Below are 16,690 nucleotides of genomic sequence, written 5' to 3'. Positions count from 1 at the left end.
ACTCAGTAGGGGAAAGACGCGTGGCAAAAATAGTTGAAATATTGTGCGTGACAACTCATACGCGTGTTGAAACTCTTGGAGTTCTTGATTTAATGGAGCATGACCTCGACTAATGGGACGATCTCGGCTAAGAAATTTGAACAAACTTGGTTATTGGTTCTGAAGCATTGATGAAAACAGACTAAGTCTTGGTCGTATTGAGCCAACAAACAATGGCATCGATAATGAAGGACAAAGCGAGCTTAGCCGACGTGCTAAATAGAAGAAACGATATAGGTTCCATCACCTCAGGATGCTGAGGTAATAGAACCTAGGGGGCAGTTGTGGGGACATAATTTTTGAATGATAACACGTGGCCGATGTGGCACCGAAGTGCTAGCCGATGTGCCACATGTCCTGGTCATGACGCCGAGATAATCTCAGCTAGGCCGAGGTTATCTCCGAAGATACCAGAATCCGTGATAAGCGGAAAAGGGACAAGGGTCCTAGAATGAGAGAGGACTTCAGTTTGGATAAAGATAAGACTCTTAGAGAGTTTATCTCAATCTAACTGGGAGTCCAGGATTAGTATTGAGCCAGAATCCATTGAAGCTAGGCTTCTATTGGGATTAGGTCAGTGTTGGCTATAAAAGAGAGGCACCCTCATGGGTTTAAGGTATACTTTTTGTATTTTGAATAATGAGTTAAGTACTTTTGCTATCTTTGAGAGATAATTGACTTGATCGTCGGAGAGCCCATGGGTGGACGAACCACCGCCGGAATCTCTTCTTTCTGTGACAGGTTGTTCGGGCTTAATCTATTCTACCGGTGTTCTCCAATTGAGTACCTGTTTGGCATTGTGGTCATAAATTGACCCACACAATATATATATATATATATATATATATATATAATTTTGCAATTGATGTAATTTGTTTTTTTCATATTTGTAAATGATCTACTATTGAATTGATTAAAAAAAAAAGGTTTTTGTTTGATTGAGTTTTTATAACTTATTTTTTGTTCCTTTTTTGAAAAATAAAAAAATGTTTGACAGAAATAAATACGAAAATATATATTTTTGAAATTCAAAAATAATTTCCCTACTAAAAAATCATATGAAAATATCTGTTTGGTAGCGTTTACATTTTCAATTTATATTTATAAAAATTTTATAAATTGGTTTTCATTTATTTTTTGTTTATTTTTAGAAAAACATAAACTACAAACGCGTTTGGTAATTGGCAAAATGTTTAAAAATATAAAAAAAGAGTGAGAAATGGTAAGTGGCGGCAAGTGGCGGCGGAAGATAGTGGTGGAAAGTGGTGATGGTGGGTGGTGGGTAGCGGGTGGTGGTGGGTGACGGTGGCGGGTGGGTGGGTGACGGTAGTGGATGGTAGCGAGTGGGTGGTAATGGTGGTGGTAGTGGTAGGTGGGTGGCGGATGACGGGTGGTGGCGGGTGGTGGGTGGTAGCAAGTAGGTGGTGGCGGTGGTGGTGGTGGTGGCGGGTGGTGGCGGCAGGTGGGTAGCGGATGGCGGGTGGTGGTGGATGGTGGTGAGTGGGTGGTGGTGGCGGGTGGTGTTGGTGGGTGACGGTGGCGGGTGGTGGGTGGTAGCGAGCGGGTGATGGTGGTGGCGGCGGCGGTTGGTGGGTGGCGGTGGTAGGTAGGTGGCAGATGGCGGGGGGTGGTGGTGGGTGGGTGCGTGGGTGACGGTGGCGGGTGGTGGGTGGTAGCGAGTAGGTGGTGGTGGTAGTGGTGGTGGGTGACAGGTGGATGGTGGGTGATAGTGGTGGTAGTGGTGGGTGGATGGTGGTGGCAGGTGGTGGATGGTTGTGGCAGTTGGATGGTGAGTAATGGTGGTAGGTGGTGGTGGCGGGCGGTGGATGGTAGTGGCATGTGGTGGGTGGTAGTGGTGGTGGTGGCGAGGGGTAGATGGTGGTGGCGAGTGGGTGGTAGGTGGCTGGTGGCTGGTGGGTGGTGGTGGCAGGTGGGTGGTGGCAGGTGGGTGGTGAGTGGTGGTGGTGGGGGATGGGTGGTGGTGGCGGAAGACGATGGTAGAAAATGGTGGTGGGTGGTGGCTAGTGTTGGGTGGTAAAAAAAAAAAAAAAACTCAAATCTCAAAACGGAAACACATTTTTTTAGTTTACATTTTTTGGCCAAATTTATAAACTGAGACCATTGATTTATAAATCAAAAATTTACCAAACAAGTTTTTATTTGAGTTTTTAAAATTTTGTAAATATAAACAAAAAACTTAAAACGTAAGTGTTACCAAACGACACTTTAGTGTTCCCTTTTTGGTTCTAACATTATTTTTAAGTGAAAAAAATTATGATAACTTAACTCAACCAAACAAAGCATATTTTTTTTATCACAATTTGAAGGAGATCATGTGGACAATAAATACATCATTTATAATTCTACTATACAAAAATTAAAACAATGATTAATGATGTACAAAAAAAAAATGTATACGTAATAATAGGACTCATTGCACCTCTCATTTTAAAACAAAACATTATTGAAGATGAATTTATTTATAATAATGGTAATACCACATTATTCTTATAAAGTTTTTTATTTATTTATTTTTGGTATGAATTTATGTATAAATATAATTTTTTTTAATATATTTTAAATAGGAACCAAAGAACCATGCATGTTGTCAAAACAATAAACAAGCATTTTCTTTGATAAATAAATATAAAATTGTAACATATTCAAGCAATAATCTCATCCTCGGATTAGCAGTGGGGCTTTCCTAAGCTATAAAAAGTGAATTTACTATTCTTAGGGTTTTGTTTGAGAATTGAATTTTTTAATTTTTTATGATTTCTTTTAAATAAGGAGAATTAGTTAATTTTTTGTATTAATCTTTGGGCGCTCAAGTGATAATCTAAATTTAGATTTTCTTTACCCAAAGTTCACGCACGAAAATACTATGTTCATAAAGAAAAGTTTCTTCGAAATGACCAAACTACCCCATACTCCATTTGCAATAGCTAGAGTCATGCTTATTACCTATGCATAAGATTTCTCATTATTTGTACAAATTCATTTCTCTCTCTCTCTCTAACAAACCCACTTCTTTCTTTCTCTCTCTATCTGTCTATCTGTCTATCTATTTATCTTTCTCTCACTTCTCATCTTGCTCTCTCTAGGTTTAGAGTTTCACACCATTGGCAAAGGCCACACTTATTACCACCACCATTTCTCCTCATTCTCCGACCTCCTCACCACCACCTTTGTCGCTGCCAATCTGAAGATGGCCTTTACCACCGCATCTACATCTACCTCCGTCACCAACAAGGACGATGACGACATCGAGATCTTCATAGTCCGAGACCGCTATAGCCGCAAACATTGGAGAAAACTCATATCAAAGTTGACCGCTATGTCATAACGATAAACCCATCAGTGACTCTTTCGCGCGACAACGAAGAGTCCCTAGAGGAAACGCAACGTCCAAGGGGGTGGTGGTGACAACAGATATGGATCGTGAATCTGTTATTTTCTTTATTTTTTGGATCAGATCTGAATCGACGACAGATCTCGATCGGCGATGACGACAGATCTGTTCTCTACACTCTATGAAATCCAAAAATGCCACGTTATGGTCTCGAAGGATAATACCCACCTTTCTACTTTGCTCTAAAAGCTGAGCCGCTCATTTCTTTCTCATCATTTTGGCTTTTCTTTTACACACAAAACACATACATACATACATACATACACCAATCTAACAATAGAGATAATCAAACCCCAACTGAATCCAAATGTTCTTCATCGTCTTCTTTATCTTTTGAGTTGTTTAACACTGGTAAATTTACATAGATAGATTCACACAGATAAGTTAAATAGTGAATTTCAACAGATAGATTCAAAAAAATAAAGAAGAAGATAATTTCAAAAGATAGATAGATAGATTTGTGAACAGATAGATTTTTTGAACATATAATTTCAACAGATATGAATTTTGAACAACTGATTTCAACAGATAGATTTTTTTTGAACAATTCGAATAGATATATAGGTTACAAAAATTCAATATAAGAGGGTAAAATTGAAAAGAAAGTGTTCTTAAAAATAACAAAAGAGATTTCTTACCATAATATTTCACATAGCGCGTTTTTCTCATTAAAAACAATTATTCAGTGGACCTCATGCCTTACGCAATATTTTAGATTGGATTTATCAACAATTTTCTCTTAATTTTTTGACTAATTAATATGTTCCCAAATAAGACATTAGTAGAGAAAGACTCCAATTAAAAGCTCATGGTGTTTCTTAAAAAGTAATCTTAGGTTCCATAAAAGAAATATCATAAAAAATTTAATGAAAAAATTTCATTGTTTAATTAATTTGTAGTGTTTTATTATATGTCAACATTACTGTTTTTTAAAGTTTCGTTTGGGATGTAAGTTGATTTTTTGGCTTTATCTGGGTTAAAATAGCCTCGTTTGGAATGGATATTTTGATTTGTTTGACTTTTGTGACAAAAAAAAAATTATAATTCAAATATGACAATTTTTAATATAAAATTTAAAAAATCTATTTTATCTTTTTAGGTCTTGTTTGGGAACATACTATTTTAGTAGTTTTTTGGCTTTTTGACTAAAATATGAGATAAAAAAAATTAATATGTTTGAGGTGACTTTTTGACTTTTTACGAAAAGATGTGTAAAAAGTAAAGAGAAAAGAAAATCTTTGACTTTTTAATATATGTTCTAGACTTTTTGACTTTTTAAATAATTTTTTTATTTTTTGACTAAAATATTAGCTTGCCAAACGAGGCCTTAGTTTGGGAACAGACTAATTTAGTAACTTTTTGGCTAATTAGCTAAAAAGGTAGGTAAAAAAAACTTGTATGCTTAGGATGATTTTTTGACTAATTACGAAAAACTGTGCAAAAAGTAGAGAGAAGCCGTAATTGTTAATTTTTTGGTATGATTAATTGACTAACTAACTAATTTAATAACTTTTTGACTAATTAACTAAAAAAGTAACACCCCAAACGAGGCCGTAGTAGCATCCCATCTCATCCCAAATGTTAGTAGTAATAATGACCATGCATAACTAATGACATCATAAATAATAAAAAGTCAATAAAAGGAAAATTATTGGGATACTAACAGAAAAAGAATGACCTTATTATTATTATTTACGTGTGGGTGTAGGTTTTGGAAATCAAATTCCAATTCCAATTGCAATTCACGGCATCAAATCCACACGGGACACAAACACAAACACAAATCTCAGGCGGCTCAGTCACGCCAGCACAAAAGCCAAATCAACAGTGTACGAAACCAACTATTCTACAAACGCAATCGTCTTCTTCTTGTTCGATCGATCTTCATACATCCAAAAATGCTCTTCTCTAGGGTTTGAGCTCCAAACAAGAAGATAAACAAGAGGTCTCATCTCATCTCACTGTACCCCATCTCTCTCTCTCTCTCTCTGTATTTGTGTATTTATATATATATATATATATATATATATTGATGTATGTATTGTTAGGGTTATGGAGGTGGTCGAGGTGCCAGGGTCGAAGCCCGTCGGCGGAGGCGATTCAGAGAACGATCGGCTTCGCGTGAAGAGGAAGACCTTGGAGGCTGTGCTTCAGCAATGCCAGAGAGCTCTCGAATTGATTGGTGACACCGGCTTCGACGCTGATGCCGATGGTGCAGTGTCCGACGACGGGGAGGAGGCGCCCGAGGGTTCGTCGGCACCCGATAAGGAGACTGACGAGGTCGGAGAATTTTTGTTTAAAGTTTAAATTTAGGTGTTTTGTGTTGGTGAATTTTGGTTTAGGGTCGTATTTAGGGTTTGATTCTGCTGAATTGTGCTGCTCTGTTCGCCATGTGTTTGTTTGATATTGGTTGATTGAATTGGATTATATTCGAATGTTTTATCATCATACAGTAATTCTGTTTGTTTGATTCGCTTTTTAACTTTTGGGCCAAATTTTCATGCATATCCATAAACAATAAAACCTTGTGGTGCGCATGGATTCTATGACATCGTATATAGTAGATGTTTTTTTGTATGCACACCAAACACATACAGCTTATAGTACTTGTTGTGATTATCTGTTAAAGATGAACCTTGATTCGGTTTTCAATGTTTGTTTAACATGTTTTTATTAAGCAAAATAGATATTCAAATATGCACACTGACTGTTTGATTCTTATGGGTTACAAAATTGGTTGCATAACTTGTGTTTGAAAGTTTCACTGTCAGTTTGTAGTCTGACATGAGCGCAATATTAAGATAGAAAGTGAAGTTAATTTGTACAAAAGACCCATTGATCATCCTTGCGATCTTGCAGCTTTTGCTATATAATCCAATAATTTCCTTGCATACTTACTTTACAAATGTAGGTGCACTCAAATAAAAATGAATGACTGTGTTAGAAGATGGTAGTTGTTTAATTTTTGACAGCTTATCATCCAAACCTTTAGTAGTTATGTGCGTTCTTCTTTCGCTTTCTTGCAGTTGTGTGATCTTCTAAAATCTAGATTTGAATGCTCTGATTTCCTTGAAAAGCTAGAGAGTGCCCAGGCATCAGTTTCGCAAAATTTGGCTGGTAGGTATATAAAGGCTGTTGCTTTGAGAAGTTTCTAGCTTATGATACTCCTTTTTTTCGTTTTTTAATTCTTTCCCTTGCATTTCAATGTCAAATCTTTGGACAAACTTGTTCTTTGCTATAATCACTAATGTTAATTTTCTATGATTCTAATACTTTTGGCTTCAAAGTAAGTTGATATTTGTGGTCATTGCTAATACAATCTATGTGTGATTGCAGAAGAAGGAAATTCTTGGGACATGATCAGTGAAAATGATCTATGGGAAGGTGGAAGCATGGAGCTGGACCAAGATGATTATGTTTTAGTTAGGCAAGAAGATATAGTGGAGGGTATTGCATGCTTCATGGCTGCCTACCTGTTATCCCTTAAACAGACTAAGGTATGTGAAAATTCTCATTATTATTTGAAATAGAGAAAAGGGGTGAATGTTTTTACTTTGATTGATTGTTGATGGCTGCCAGTTAAACTAAATCAATAATCCGTAGGCTCAATTACTAGTTAGTGATATAATTGTTGAGTAATAGGTTGCACATAGCCAGCCATAATGATTTTCTCTTGGTGGAAATGTGGGAAAGGGGTTGCACTTAGACCTAAGAAGTACGGACACGTGACACAACACGGACACGGACATGGATACCCGGGTACGTAAATTTTCACAAAATGTAGGGCACGACACATTAGGGACGCGTTCAAAACATATATTTTTATATTTTTAAATATTTAATATGTATTTTATGTCAAATATTTAATTTTATCAAATTTATCAACCTTAGGTATGCTATTTTAGTAAAAAAATTAAAAATTATAATTTGTTTTTAAAAAAATAGTACTCAGCGTGTCCCTAGAGTGTCTCCAGCGTGTCTCCAACATGTCTAAAGTGTCCCAGCGTATCCAACTCTTTCCAGTGTGTCTAACACGTGTCCAGCACGTGTTCGTGTCGGACACACATACGCGACCTTTGGAGAGGTGCCCGTGCTTCATAGTCTCAGACCTAATAGCTTTTGTGCATATGCTTGTTTTTCTCCCTAAAACTAAGATAGTTATTTAACTATTAAGCTAAAGGTTTGGGTTAATTTAAGAACCAAACTGGTAGGGCTGGGTATAGGGTTATTCGAACCCCATAACCCGCCCAACCCTAATTGATCCTCATACAAATGGACGGTTTCGTGGACACAATGCGGGCGGATGCGGTTTTGAATATGACATTATTGAGGGTTGCGGATTTTACCCGCACCCGCAAGAACCCGCCCGCATTTAAACTTTTTTATAATTTTTTTTTTTAACCGGGACCGTTGATTTCATTCATCCTATCCTAGATATTTTTGCCCAACAAACCAAACCCTAATTGTATTATTGGTAGTGAATGATTTTGATGATTTAATTTAAGATTTTGAAAGATGTGCTTGTATTAGTTTATGTTTTTATTTATAAGTTTAGGATTTTGAATGATTTGTTTATGTTAGGAATTGATTTTGTTGTGTTTTTAATTTTATAAGTTTTAATTCATTAATTATTAATGTTGAGCATTTTAGAAAATAGGGGAAAAATGACCCAAAATAAATATTTACAAAATGGAGAAAAAAAAAAAGACCTAAAAATAATTTTCTAAAGAAAAAAGTTCAATCCGCAAACCGCCCTCACATCCGCAAACTCTATCTGCACAAACCGCAACCCACACTGCAGGCGGTTGCGGGTTCAATTTTTCCTAAACGGCACATATGCAGGTGGATCCAAACCGCAAACCGAACCGTCCAAAATTGAATCACGAAAACCCGTACAAACTAGCATAAGATGGCAACTAAAACAATTTATGAAATAAATTAAATCCTTAGAAAGGAGCTCATATCATACTTAGAAACTACTAGCAAGCTTGGATCTTCGTCAAAGCATGAATGTTTAAGTGCTCTACCTATTTTTTTTTTTTTAAAGCTTTCACATTTCTTTGCTATGACTAGAAGTAAGTAATTGTATACTCTCTTATCATAATCTTACGACTTGCGATTTGATTTGCGATTTTTGTAAAATCGATACGAATCTATGGGTGAATCTATTTTGGAAGTGAATCTCTAGTGAATCACACTATTCACGATTCGATTAATATTTTACGATTCATGCAATTTTTGAAACTATCGTGTTGGACAAGTTTTTTCTATATTTTTTTTGAGTGAAAATGGCATAATGCATCTTCTAATAGCGTTTAATACCAAAATGCCCGATATATATATACACATGATTTGTTGTTATTTTAGTGATCATGAAATTTTTAATAGGATCCAATCAGATTTAGTCGGACCCAACATGTTTTTAACATTTCTTCTCATTTTTTCTTTTAGAAAATCATAATATATCTTCTAAAAATATTCAAGATTAAAATAACTTACATCATGAACTATCTATTGCTATTTTATTAAATTAAATATAGTTGAATATTTCATGGATGAGATCAGTTATAGCTTTTAAAATGTTTTAGGCTTTAAAATAAAATATCCTAAATAATTATTTCTTATTATTTGGTCATTGTTACTTGGAAAAGTATGTATACTTATTGTCCAAATTTTAATGTGGTCAAATTATTTTTACTTTGGAAATTGAGAGTTTGTTTTTGTTTATTGTCTTTATTGAGAATGGTTGATAAAACTATCTAAAAAAGAAAAAAGGTAAACTGATGATTTTACATAGGAACCTTTGTTAACTTCTTTCTTACTTATTAAACTACGTGATAATCATTCAAAACAAATTTTCATTGATTTAAGTCTAAATATTTCATATTCATAAGATTATTTAATATCTAAGTGTGTAGATATATGTTTCTAAGTAGTTGAGAAAAAGTGACCGATTCTTTACGATTTGCGATTCGGTATGAGGCCATTTCGATTCACGATTCGAATTTCGATTTGACAACTATGATTGTATATATACATATATTTAATTAGGAGTTGCACGTTAATTTTTACCTTGTCTGATTACCTTGGATTGTTTGTAGATAGATATTGATCTCCTTCACTCAATCGGTCATGCCGTGTCTCTACACCAATTAAAGTGATACTGTACATCCTAATGCTTGCCTATCATTCTATGTCACGACCCAACCCCCTCCCCACGGGATTAGAGACGTAATCGGCCAGTAATTTGCAATTACCAAAGGCCTGCTGAATAATAAATAGTAAGGGGCTAGAGGAAGCCAATAAAATCACAAATCATCGTCCAATGAGCTGTGAACTAAAATGAATAAACACACCTTATATACATCACTGTACAATCATCCCATATCTTATCACATCATAGACATGTACCAAAAGCAAACACATTACCCATACAAGTATAAAACCAAAAACACTTTGTTACAAGTCACTTGATCACTTTACAAAAGGGTAAATTCACCCAAAAGTCTTAGAGTTAGACCTAAAAGAAACCCCGGAGGGAGGCACTACGGTTGACTTGATAAACTAGAAAGTAGGTTGACGCCCTTAACTTCTCTCTTGAGCTGGATCACCTACATGACAGACATAAACTGTGAGCCAAAGCCCAGTGAATAACAATGTATAAAAAAAAAGGTTAAAAATAATATCCATTTGAATAGTAAAATCAAGTCACATAGCGGTAACATGTTCGTTAAACATAGCAATCATGTGGAACCACGGGTTCATATACCAGTTCTTCAAATCAGGTTCATATAACTCGATATCTCATATGCATCTTACTAGTTCTTCAAATTAGGTTCATATAACTCGATATCTCATATGCATCTGGCCATGGTACTGTTACCACCAGGCGAGGGTTACGTGAACATAGGCAAAGGTATTCTTACTCCTGGGCAAGGGCCACATGAACATAGACCACGGTATTATCACCTCCGGGTGAGGGCCACGTGGAGATACGCCACGGTATTATTATCCCTGAGTACGGGTCACATGAATGTAGACCGCAGTATTATTACCCCCGGGTATGGGCCACGTGAGCATATTATATGGAGTGGGTTCATGTATTCAGTAAACATATCATTGTATAACAAACTTTAACAATATCAATAACAATCTAAAAGAATTATAATTCAAGCATAGTTTTACTACATTGTCACTCACCGTTAGTCTCGTGTAACACTTGACTATGATGCGGCGTCTAACCCACGCAGGCACATGAAAGCATAATGGTTCAATATTCAATTAGTCACTAACTTCTCCATTACTTGTTACTAATCATTTAACCTGATCCTTTTTATTCTTTCTTTTCGTTTTAAATTCATCCCATGCACATGCACATGAAAAACAGTTGAAAACCATGCAATTGGAGTCCCATAAGTCCGAGAAATCAGGAGAAAAATCAATCTGGGCTGGCTCTGTTGGCCGCACGTGCTTTGGCCCCAGCCGCATGTGCAGTGGTCTGGTGCGGTGGCCTAGGCTGCACGTGCGGGCGAACTTCAGTGTGCAAATTTGGCCAAACCAAGCTTGGCCGCTCGAGCGGTGGCCCAGGCCACTCGAGCGGTCTGGGTGAAAAATCAGTTCGAATTTCTACTGAATATGGAGTTTTTCCACCTTTCAAAACCCAATCTCATTTACACAAAAGGAGGCTCAAAAACACTTCAAAACCAGTGGAATTGAACTTCAAACAAGTAAGCAAGGCTCAAGCCTCAAAGAAGACCACAAAATCATGAACCTTAGATGTATACAATTCTCAATGTATGCAAACTTGAGTGTCAAAGTGAAAACTCTTGCAATTTACTCTTCAAATCCCAAATTTCATGTAAGATGCAAGTGATGATGCCATGTATTACAAGGATAAAAGTTGACTATTTTCATTTCTTCACTTTAGGGTTCCTATCATCACTTTACATTATCCAACTTCTCAATTCATCTAAATTTCTATGACTCCATGGGCAAACAACTTCAATTCTTGAAATTAGAGGAAAGTTTCTTACCTTAGATGAATGAATTAGTGAAGATTTGGATTAAGCTCTTCTACACCTCTTCTTTCTCTATCTTCCTTCTACTCCTATAAGGCTCTCTCTCAAGTTGTCTCTACACCAACCACTATCTCTCCTTATTTACCTCTTTTGTTGACTTGAGTTAAGTCTTGTTTGGATTTTCCTAATTCTCTTCCCAAGTCTAAGTTAATAATTCATTTCTCATTATAAATCTCTTAATTAACACTAAATTAAAACGTACTACTGTGAATCAGGCTCTAATTGCCTATTTCAAATATTTAATTTTAATCTTATGGTTCACCAATTCAGATAGGTTTATTACCCATTTCCATCTATCTTGCCCACTAATTCACTACCATGAACACAGCACAAATAACAAGTGGTACATATAACGCATAACATACAATTAGGCATAATAAACCCATAAGTATGGCAAATTACGTAATTTAACCATTAATTAAGGGAGCGGCTGTTACATTCCTCGTTTGGCAAGTGCCCCTTTTAGCCAAAAAGCCAAAAAGTCACTAAAAAAATCAAAAAGCCAACAACTCATACCAAAAAGTCAAAGATTCATTTTTCTCTCTACTTTTTGCACATCTTTTCGTAAAAGCCCAAAAAGTCATCCCAAACATACTAGTTTTTTTTACATCTCATTTTAACCAAAAAGTCAAAAAATTATTTAAAAAGTTTGTTCCCAAACGAGGCCACAGACTTTCAATAGTGTCAAATAATACTTGCCAAGTTGCCAGTGTATCTAAATATCCTCTAATGCATTAAAAGATATATCATTGTTTGTGCTATTTGGTGTCATTGCATAGATACTAGGATTATACAATTAGATAGAGCTTGTATAATGCATTAGTATGGTTCTTGCGCTGGTTTACATGTGGTTCCAGATCAGTGTCAGTGTTCCTTCTTTTCAAGATCCACCTGGCATTCTAAAGGCAGTTTCTGTGAATTTTTTTCTCCAACATTTTAAGTATCTGATCTTTGGGATGGATTTGTTGCCTTTCGTTTTGCAGGATTTGACCCCTAATCAACTCCAAGATGGTGAGTTCGATTACAAATGAAAAATAAATAAAAAATTAAGTGGCAAGAAGTCTGACATCCTTTGAGTTTTCTTCCAGCCCTGAGCAAGACATTTTCTGTGAAGAAGAAAAAGGGAAAGCTTCGAAAGGCATGGGATGGAAGCAAAGTCATCTATAATGTAGCATCTTGGGGAGCAACTGCCATTGGGTAAGTTATTTAAATTTTCTGGCTTACAATGTTTTATACTTATTTCTACTTATTATTTTACTGTACTTCTATTTAATTTGGTAATTCATCTGTTCAAATCCACATACATCCAAACGAACCCTTCAATTTATTTGGGCGGTGTCTTCATCTAACAACATAGAACACTTTTTTATTTTGTGTTAGTATGTGGTTCTGATTTTACTCACCCGTGTTTGTCTAAACAGGATTTACCAAAACCCCGCGCTTCTTAGGGCCGCCTCTGCAGCATTTTGGACTTCTTGCAATGTCATATCAAAGCTTTTCTAACTATTTCATGTTGGAGGAATTTCTGATGATTGGGACCCGTTTTAAGTGTTGTAATTTGTGCATGTGCTACCGAAAGCTGTGTGGTGTTCCATATATTAATTATGTAACATAATCTGTCATTCTTTTGTGGTACAGCTCCCATTGATTGCTCTTTGGCATTATTTGAAGCTTGTAAATATTCTTCTTCAGTTAAAGCATTTCCGTGTGCTGTTACAGATTTAGGAAAGTCTGATCTTATTGCAATAATTTTCAGAATTATGGAGATTTGATCAGCTTCTTTAATCGGCAAATGGGCACATATTCATCTCTTAGGTATTTTATCAGCACCGTCTAATTGAAGCCATTTTGGGGTTTTCATGTCGGAGTCGGTCTTTACATGGTGGTCTTAGAAACTTGTGAAGTGTTGTCTTCTGTGTTCTGTTTTGGTTGGCAGAAATGTGCTTTAGGAAATGTTCTTTTTTGGTAATCCTTTCAATTTTCGGAAATCATAGAATTTTTTTTGTTGCATTGTTTCCGAGTTATATGAAACAGTTCAATTTTGTAAGTTTCAAAAACTGTTTTTCACACATTATTATGTTTTGAACTTTTTGTTGTTATTGTTTTCCAAAACATAAAAAACAAAGAACACCCCCCCCCCCCCCCCCCCCCCCCAAAAAAAAAAAAAAGGGGGAAGTTATCCACAAAAGCTTTCAAATGGCAACATAAGCAAAATCAACAATCAAAAACGTTTTCTGTAGGACTTACTTTTCTTGTTGATAGCAACTTGCTCATTTGTTGTTGAATAAAAGCAAAACAAGAACAAGCTTTGCCCTATTCTTGTAAAAGTTGAAATAACATCTCAATTATTGCGGTTGTGTAGCAACTACAATCTTGTTGCACGAGCACGAGTTAGTTGAATTTAAGAAAGGGTAAATTACACTTTGCCCTTTTAAAATTTCATTCATTTTTTATTTTGGTCTTTTAAGTTTAATTTTTTTCATTTTGGCCCTTCATGTTTGCAATCCTTCCTACTTTGGCCTTTTAAGTTTAATTTTTTTCACTTTGGATCTCCATGTTTGCAATCCATCCCACTTTGACTTTTCATATTTGTAATCCTTCCCACTTTATTCTTAGACTAACTTCCATCTAAAAAACTAACAGAATCTGTCACATCTAACACATCAGCTCCATGTGATGTAAAAAATTCACTAAAAATGTAATAAATAAAAAATAAAAAACAAAAAAATGGATTTTTTTTTAATCTTTAGTGAACTTTTTTTTCAAATTTGTTCATAAACATTATTACATTATAGATGCATCTAGATTAGATGCAGTTAAAAAAATAAAAACAAATTTAACTAAAAAAAGAAAAAAGTTTATTAAAAACGAAAAAAAATGAAAATATACTGTCATGCCCCAAAATTTGGACAATTAAATATTAAATTAGGACTAAACCCTAATTAATATTCCATCATCCAAATCCTAGGGGTGAAACAAAAAAACTAAACGCCAACCAAACCATCCAATATAATTTCATAACTAACTAATACCTCCAACATTAAAGTAACAATACGTAGTTAAAATAACTTAAATAATGTAACGTAACAAACCATGCCAAATTATCAAAATACTAAGGTCATAAAAAAAAATAAAAAATACATAAACTAATATCAACCCTAAGCTCAAGAAAACCAAAAGAAGTCCAAAAGACATGTCCAACAACTATAGTTATTTCACGTCACCACCGTAGCCCCAATTAATCCTGCAAATGAAGCTCGGCTACACTCAAACAGAATGCACCCAAGTTGCCAAGAGACAAAACGAGTTAGTATACAGGTATACTGGTATGAGTACAAGATTTAACACCCACGTGTCCACCAGACACAAATAAAAATACATTTAATTCTTGTTATGGGACAAGACAAGTAGTTCCATCCGCACTGAGACGAATGGGTAGTTTCCCGACATACGGTGGCATTTAGTCTCTTGTCCATACACAACGAAATATAAATTGAGTATAAAATAAACAAAATAAAAATAAAAATATAGTGGGTTAGCCCTGCATAAAAAAAGTTAGTAAGACCCACCATCTTGCAAAAAATATAGTTAGTATTATTTAATCATAAGTAACTTGCTAAAGAAGTATAAAAATATACCGTTTCATGCTTAAATAATTCAAATTGACCAAAACTCAGAACCAAAGTTGTACAGAATCAAATTTCCTAAAAGACATCGCGAACGAATTTAATAGAAACTGCAGGTTGAGAGAAAAACTTGATAGAAGAACATAGACGGAATTCAACCAAAAAATCTGAAACTGAAAACGAAAAGAAACTGCCCTAACATGATTTTTTTCGGAAAAGTTCGAAACACGAAAAGTGTTCAGAATAATGTTTTACTTCAATTTACGCTAAACCAATAAAAATGAGCTCGTTCCGTGGGTTAAAATAGCCTCTAAAATCTGCATTGCTAAAATGAATCAAAACTACAATAACCAAGATAATCCAATTATAAGTTTTAATCGATCTTTTTAATAAAAAGTTAAAACACAAAAGTTGTCTAGAATCACGTACACATGCCTCTACTCAAATTTCATAATTTATCGAGGTCGTTTACTATTTTTCAAGAGGTACAAATCAATACAATTCACACTATAACAATAAACTCATAATTAAATTTATTGTACCTTAACTCTACTACTTCGGCCTCTACTTCCGACCTACACATATATCCCATGTGCCTCCCGTATACCTAACACCGCTCCGAAGCCAAACTTGCACGAGGATATCGTCTCGAGTTTGACTCACACTCTCCGGATGGTTAGCATATACGTACGCGCTTAAATCAAAGCACTCATCTATTCATGAGAACGATGCAACAATATATATATATATATATATACAAAGCATCTCACTTATGAGAACAAGCATAACAATGCCAAATTTAAGGCATTCAAATAAATCTCATAATCATCACTTTTTTTTTATACACTCTTTCTCACCAACACTCAAATAAAACAACAATCCATGGAGTCATGGTGAAGTATAAGGAATTTATCTATGGGTTCTAAGTTTATTTTAATGCCATATATCCATGAGTGTGATTACAACCATAAAATAAATCCATATAAAAACCATACACCTTGCATACACAACTAATCAAAATAATTAAAATCAATCAATCATCTAATAACCCTAAACCTTACATATACAACTAATCAAAATAATTAAAATCAATCAATCATCTAAAAACCTTAAATCTTACATACACAACTAATCAAAATAATTAAAATCAATTAATCATCTACATGCAAATATGAAATCAATTAAACATCAAATAAATAAAAATAAATAAATAAAAACAACAAATTAAATATAAATAAAGGGAAGTGGATTTTATACTAACAATATTTTTTTAAAAGTCAAAGAATTATTTGAAGAACTAATAGAGCCACCCTAACAAAACCCTAATCTTTTTTCTTCTTTTTTTCTTTTTCTTCTCTCCTCTCTCCCGGTGTTCCTCTTTCTATCGGCTTTCTTGGTTTTCTTTTCTTGATCACTCTGCTGTTGATGAAAATACTTCCACAAAAAGTAATTATGGTATAGTATAGTTTATATAATTGCCTATTATATTTATATCTTACACATATAACATAAATACAATATACATAAATATAATA

At 34.9% G+C, this 16,690-nt stretch overlaps 1 protein-coding gene across 1 annotated transcript; it reads left to right on the top strand.

Moving 5' to 3' along the window:
• Positions 1 to 5,101: 5,101 nt before the first annotated feature.
• On the top strand, positions 5,102 to 13,258 carry LOC114280215 (uncharacterized). Its single transcript, XM_028222556.2, has 7 exons — positions 5,102 to 5,396; positions 5,500 to 5,731; positions 6,478 to 6,568; positions 6,788 to 6,948; positions 12,513 to 12,540; positions 12,618 to 12,726; positions 12,951 to 13,258. Exons 2-7 carry the CDS (start codon positions 5,504 to 5,506, stop codon positions 13,030 to 13,032), a joined length of 699 nt encoding a protein of 232 aa, XP_028078357.1. The 5' UTR covers positions 5,102 to 5,396; positions 5,500 to 5,503; the 3' UTR covers positions 13,033 to 13,258.
• The last annotated feature ends 3,432 nt before the right edge of the window (positions 13,259 to 16,690 follow it).

Source organism: Camellia sinensis, chromosome 3, assembly GCF_055761805.1.
Source record: "Camellia sinensis isolate YWXY chromosome 3, ASM5576180v1, whole genome shotgun sequence".
Classification (NCBI taxonomy): Eukaryota; Viridiplantae; Streptophyta; class Magnoliopsida; order Ericales; family Theaceae; genus Camellia; species Camellia sinensis.
The sequence above is the reverse complement of the archived record's forward strand: the minus strand, read 5'-3'. Positions and strand labels throughout refer to the sequence as shown.

What these genes read in the sequence shown, in the direction of transcription:
- LOC114280215 (XM_028222556.2), top strand. Translation starts at nt 5,504, where the DNA reads ATGGAGGTGGTCGAGGTGCCAGGGTCGAAGCCCGTCGGCGGAGGCGAT. An exon ending in AGTTTCGCAAAATTTGGCTG is followed by an intron (nt 6,569 to 6,787) that starts GTAGGTATATAA and finishes GTGTGATTGCAG; the next exon opens with AAGAAGGAAATTCTTGGGAC. An exon ending in CCCTAATCAACTCCAAGATG is followed by an intron (nt 12,541 to 12,617) that starts GTGAGTTCGATT and finishes GTTTTCTTCCAG; the next exon opens with CCCTGAGCAAGACATTTTCT.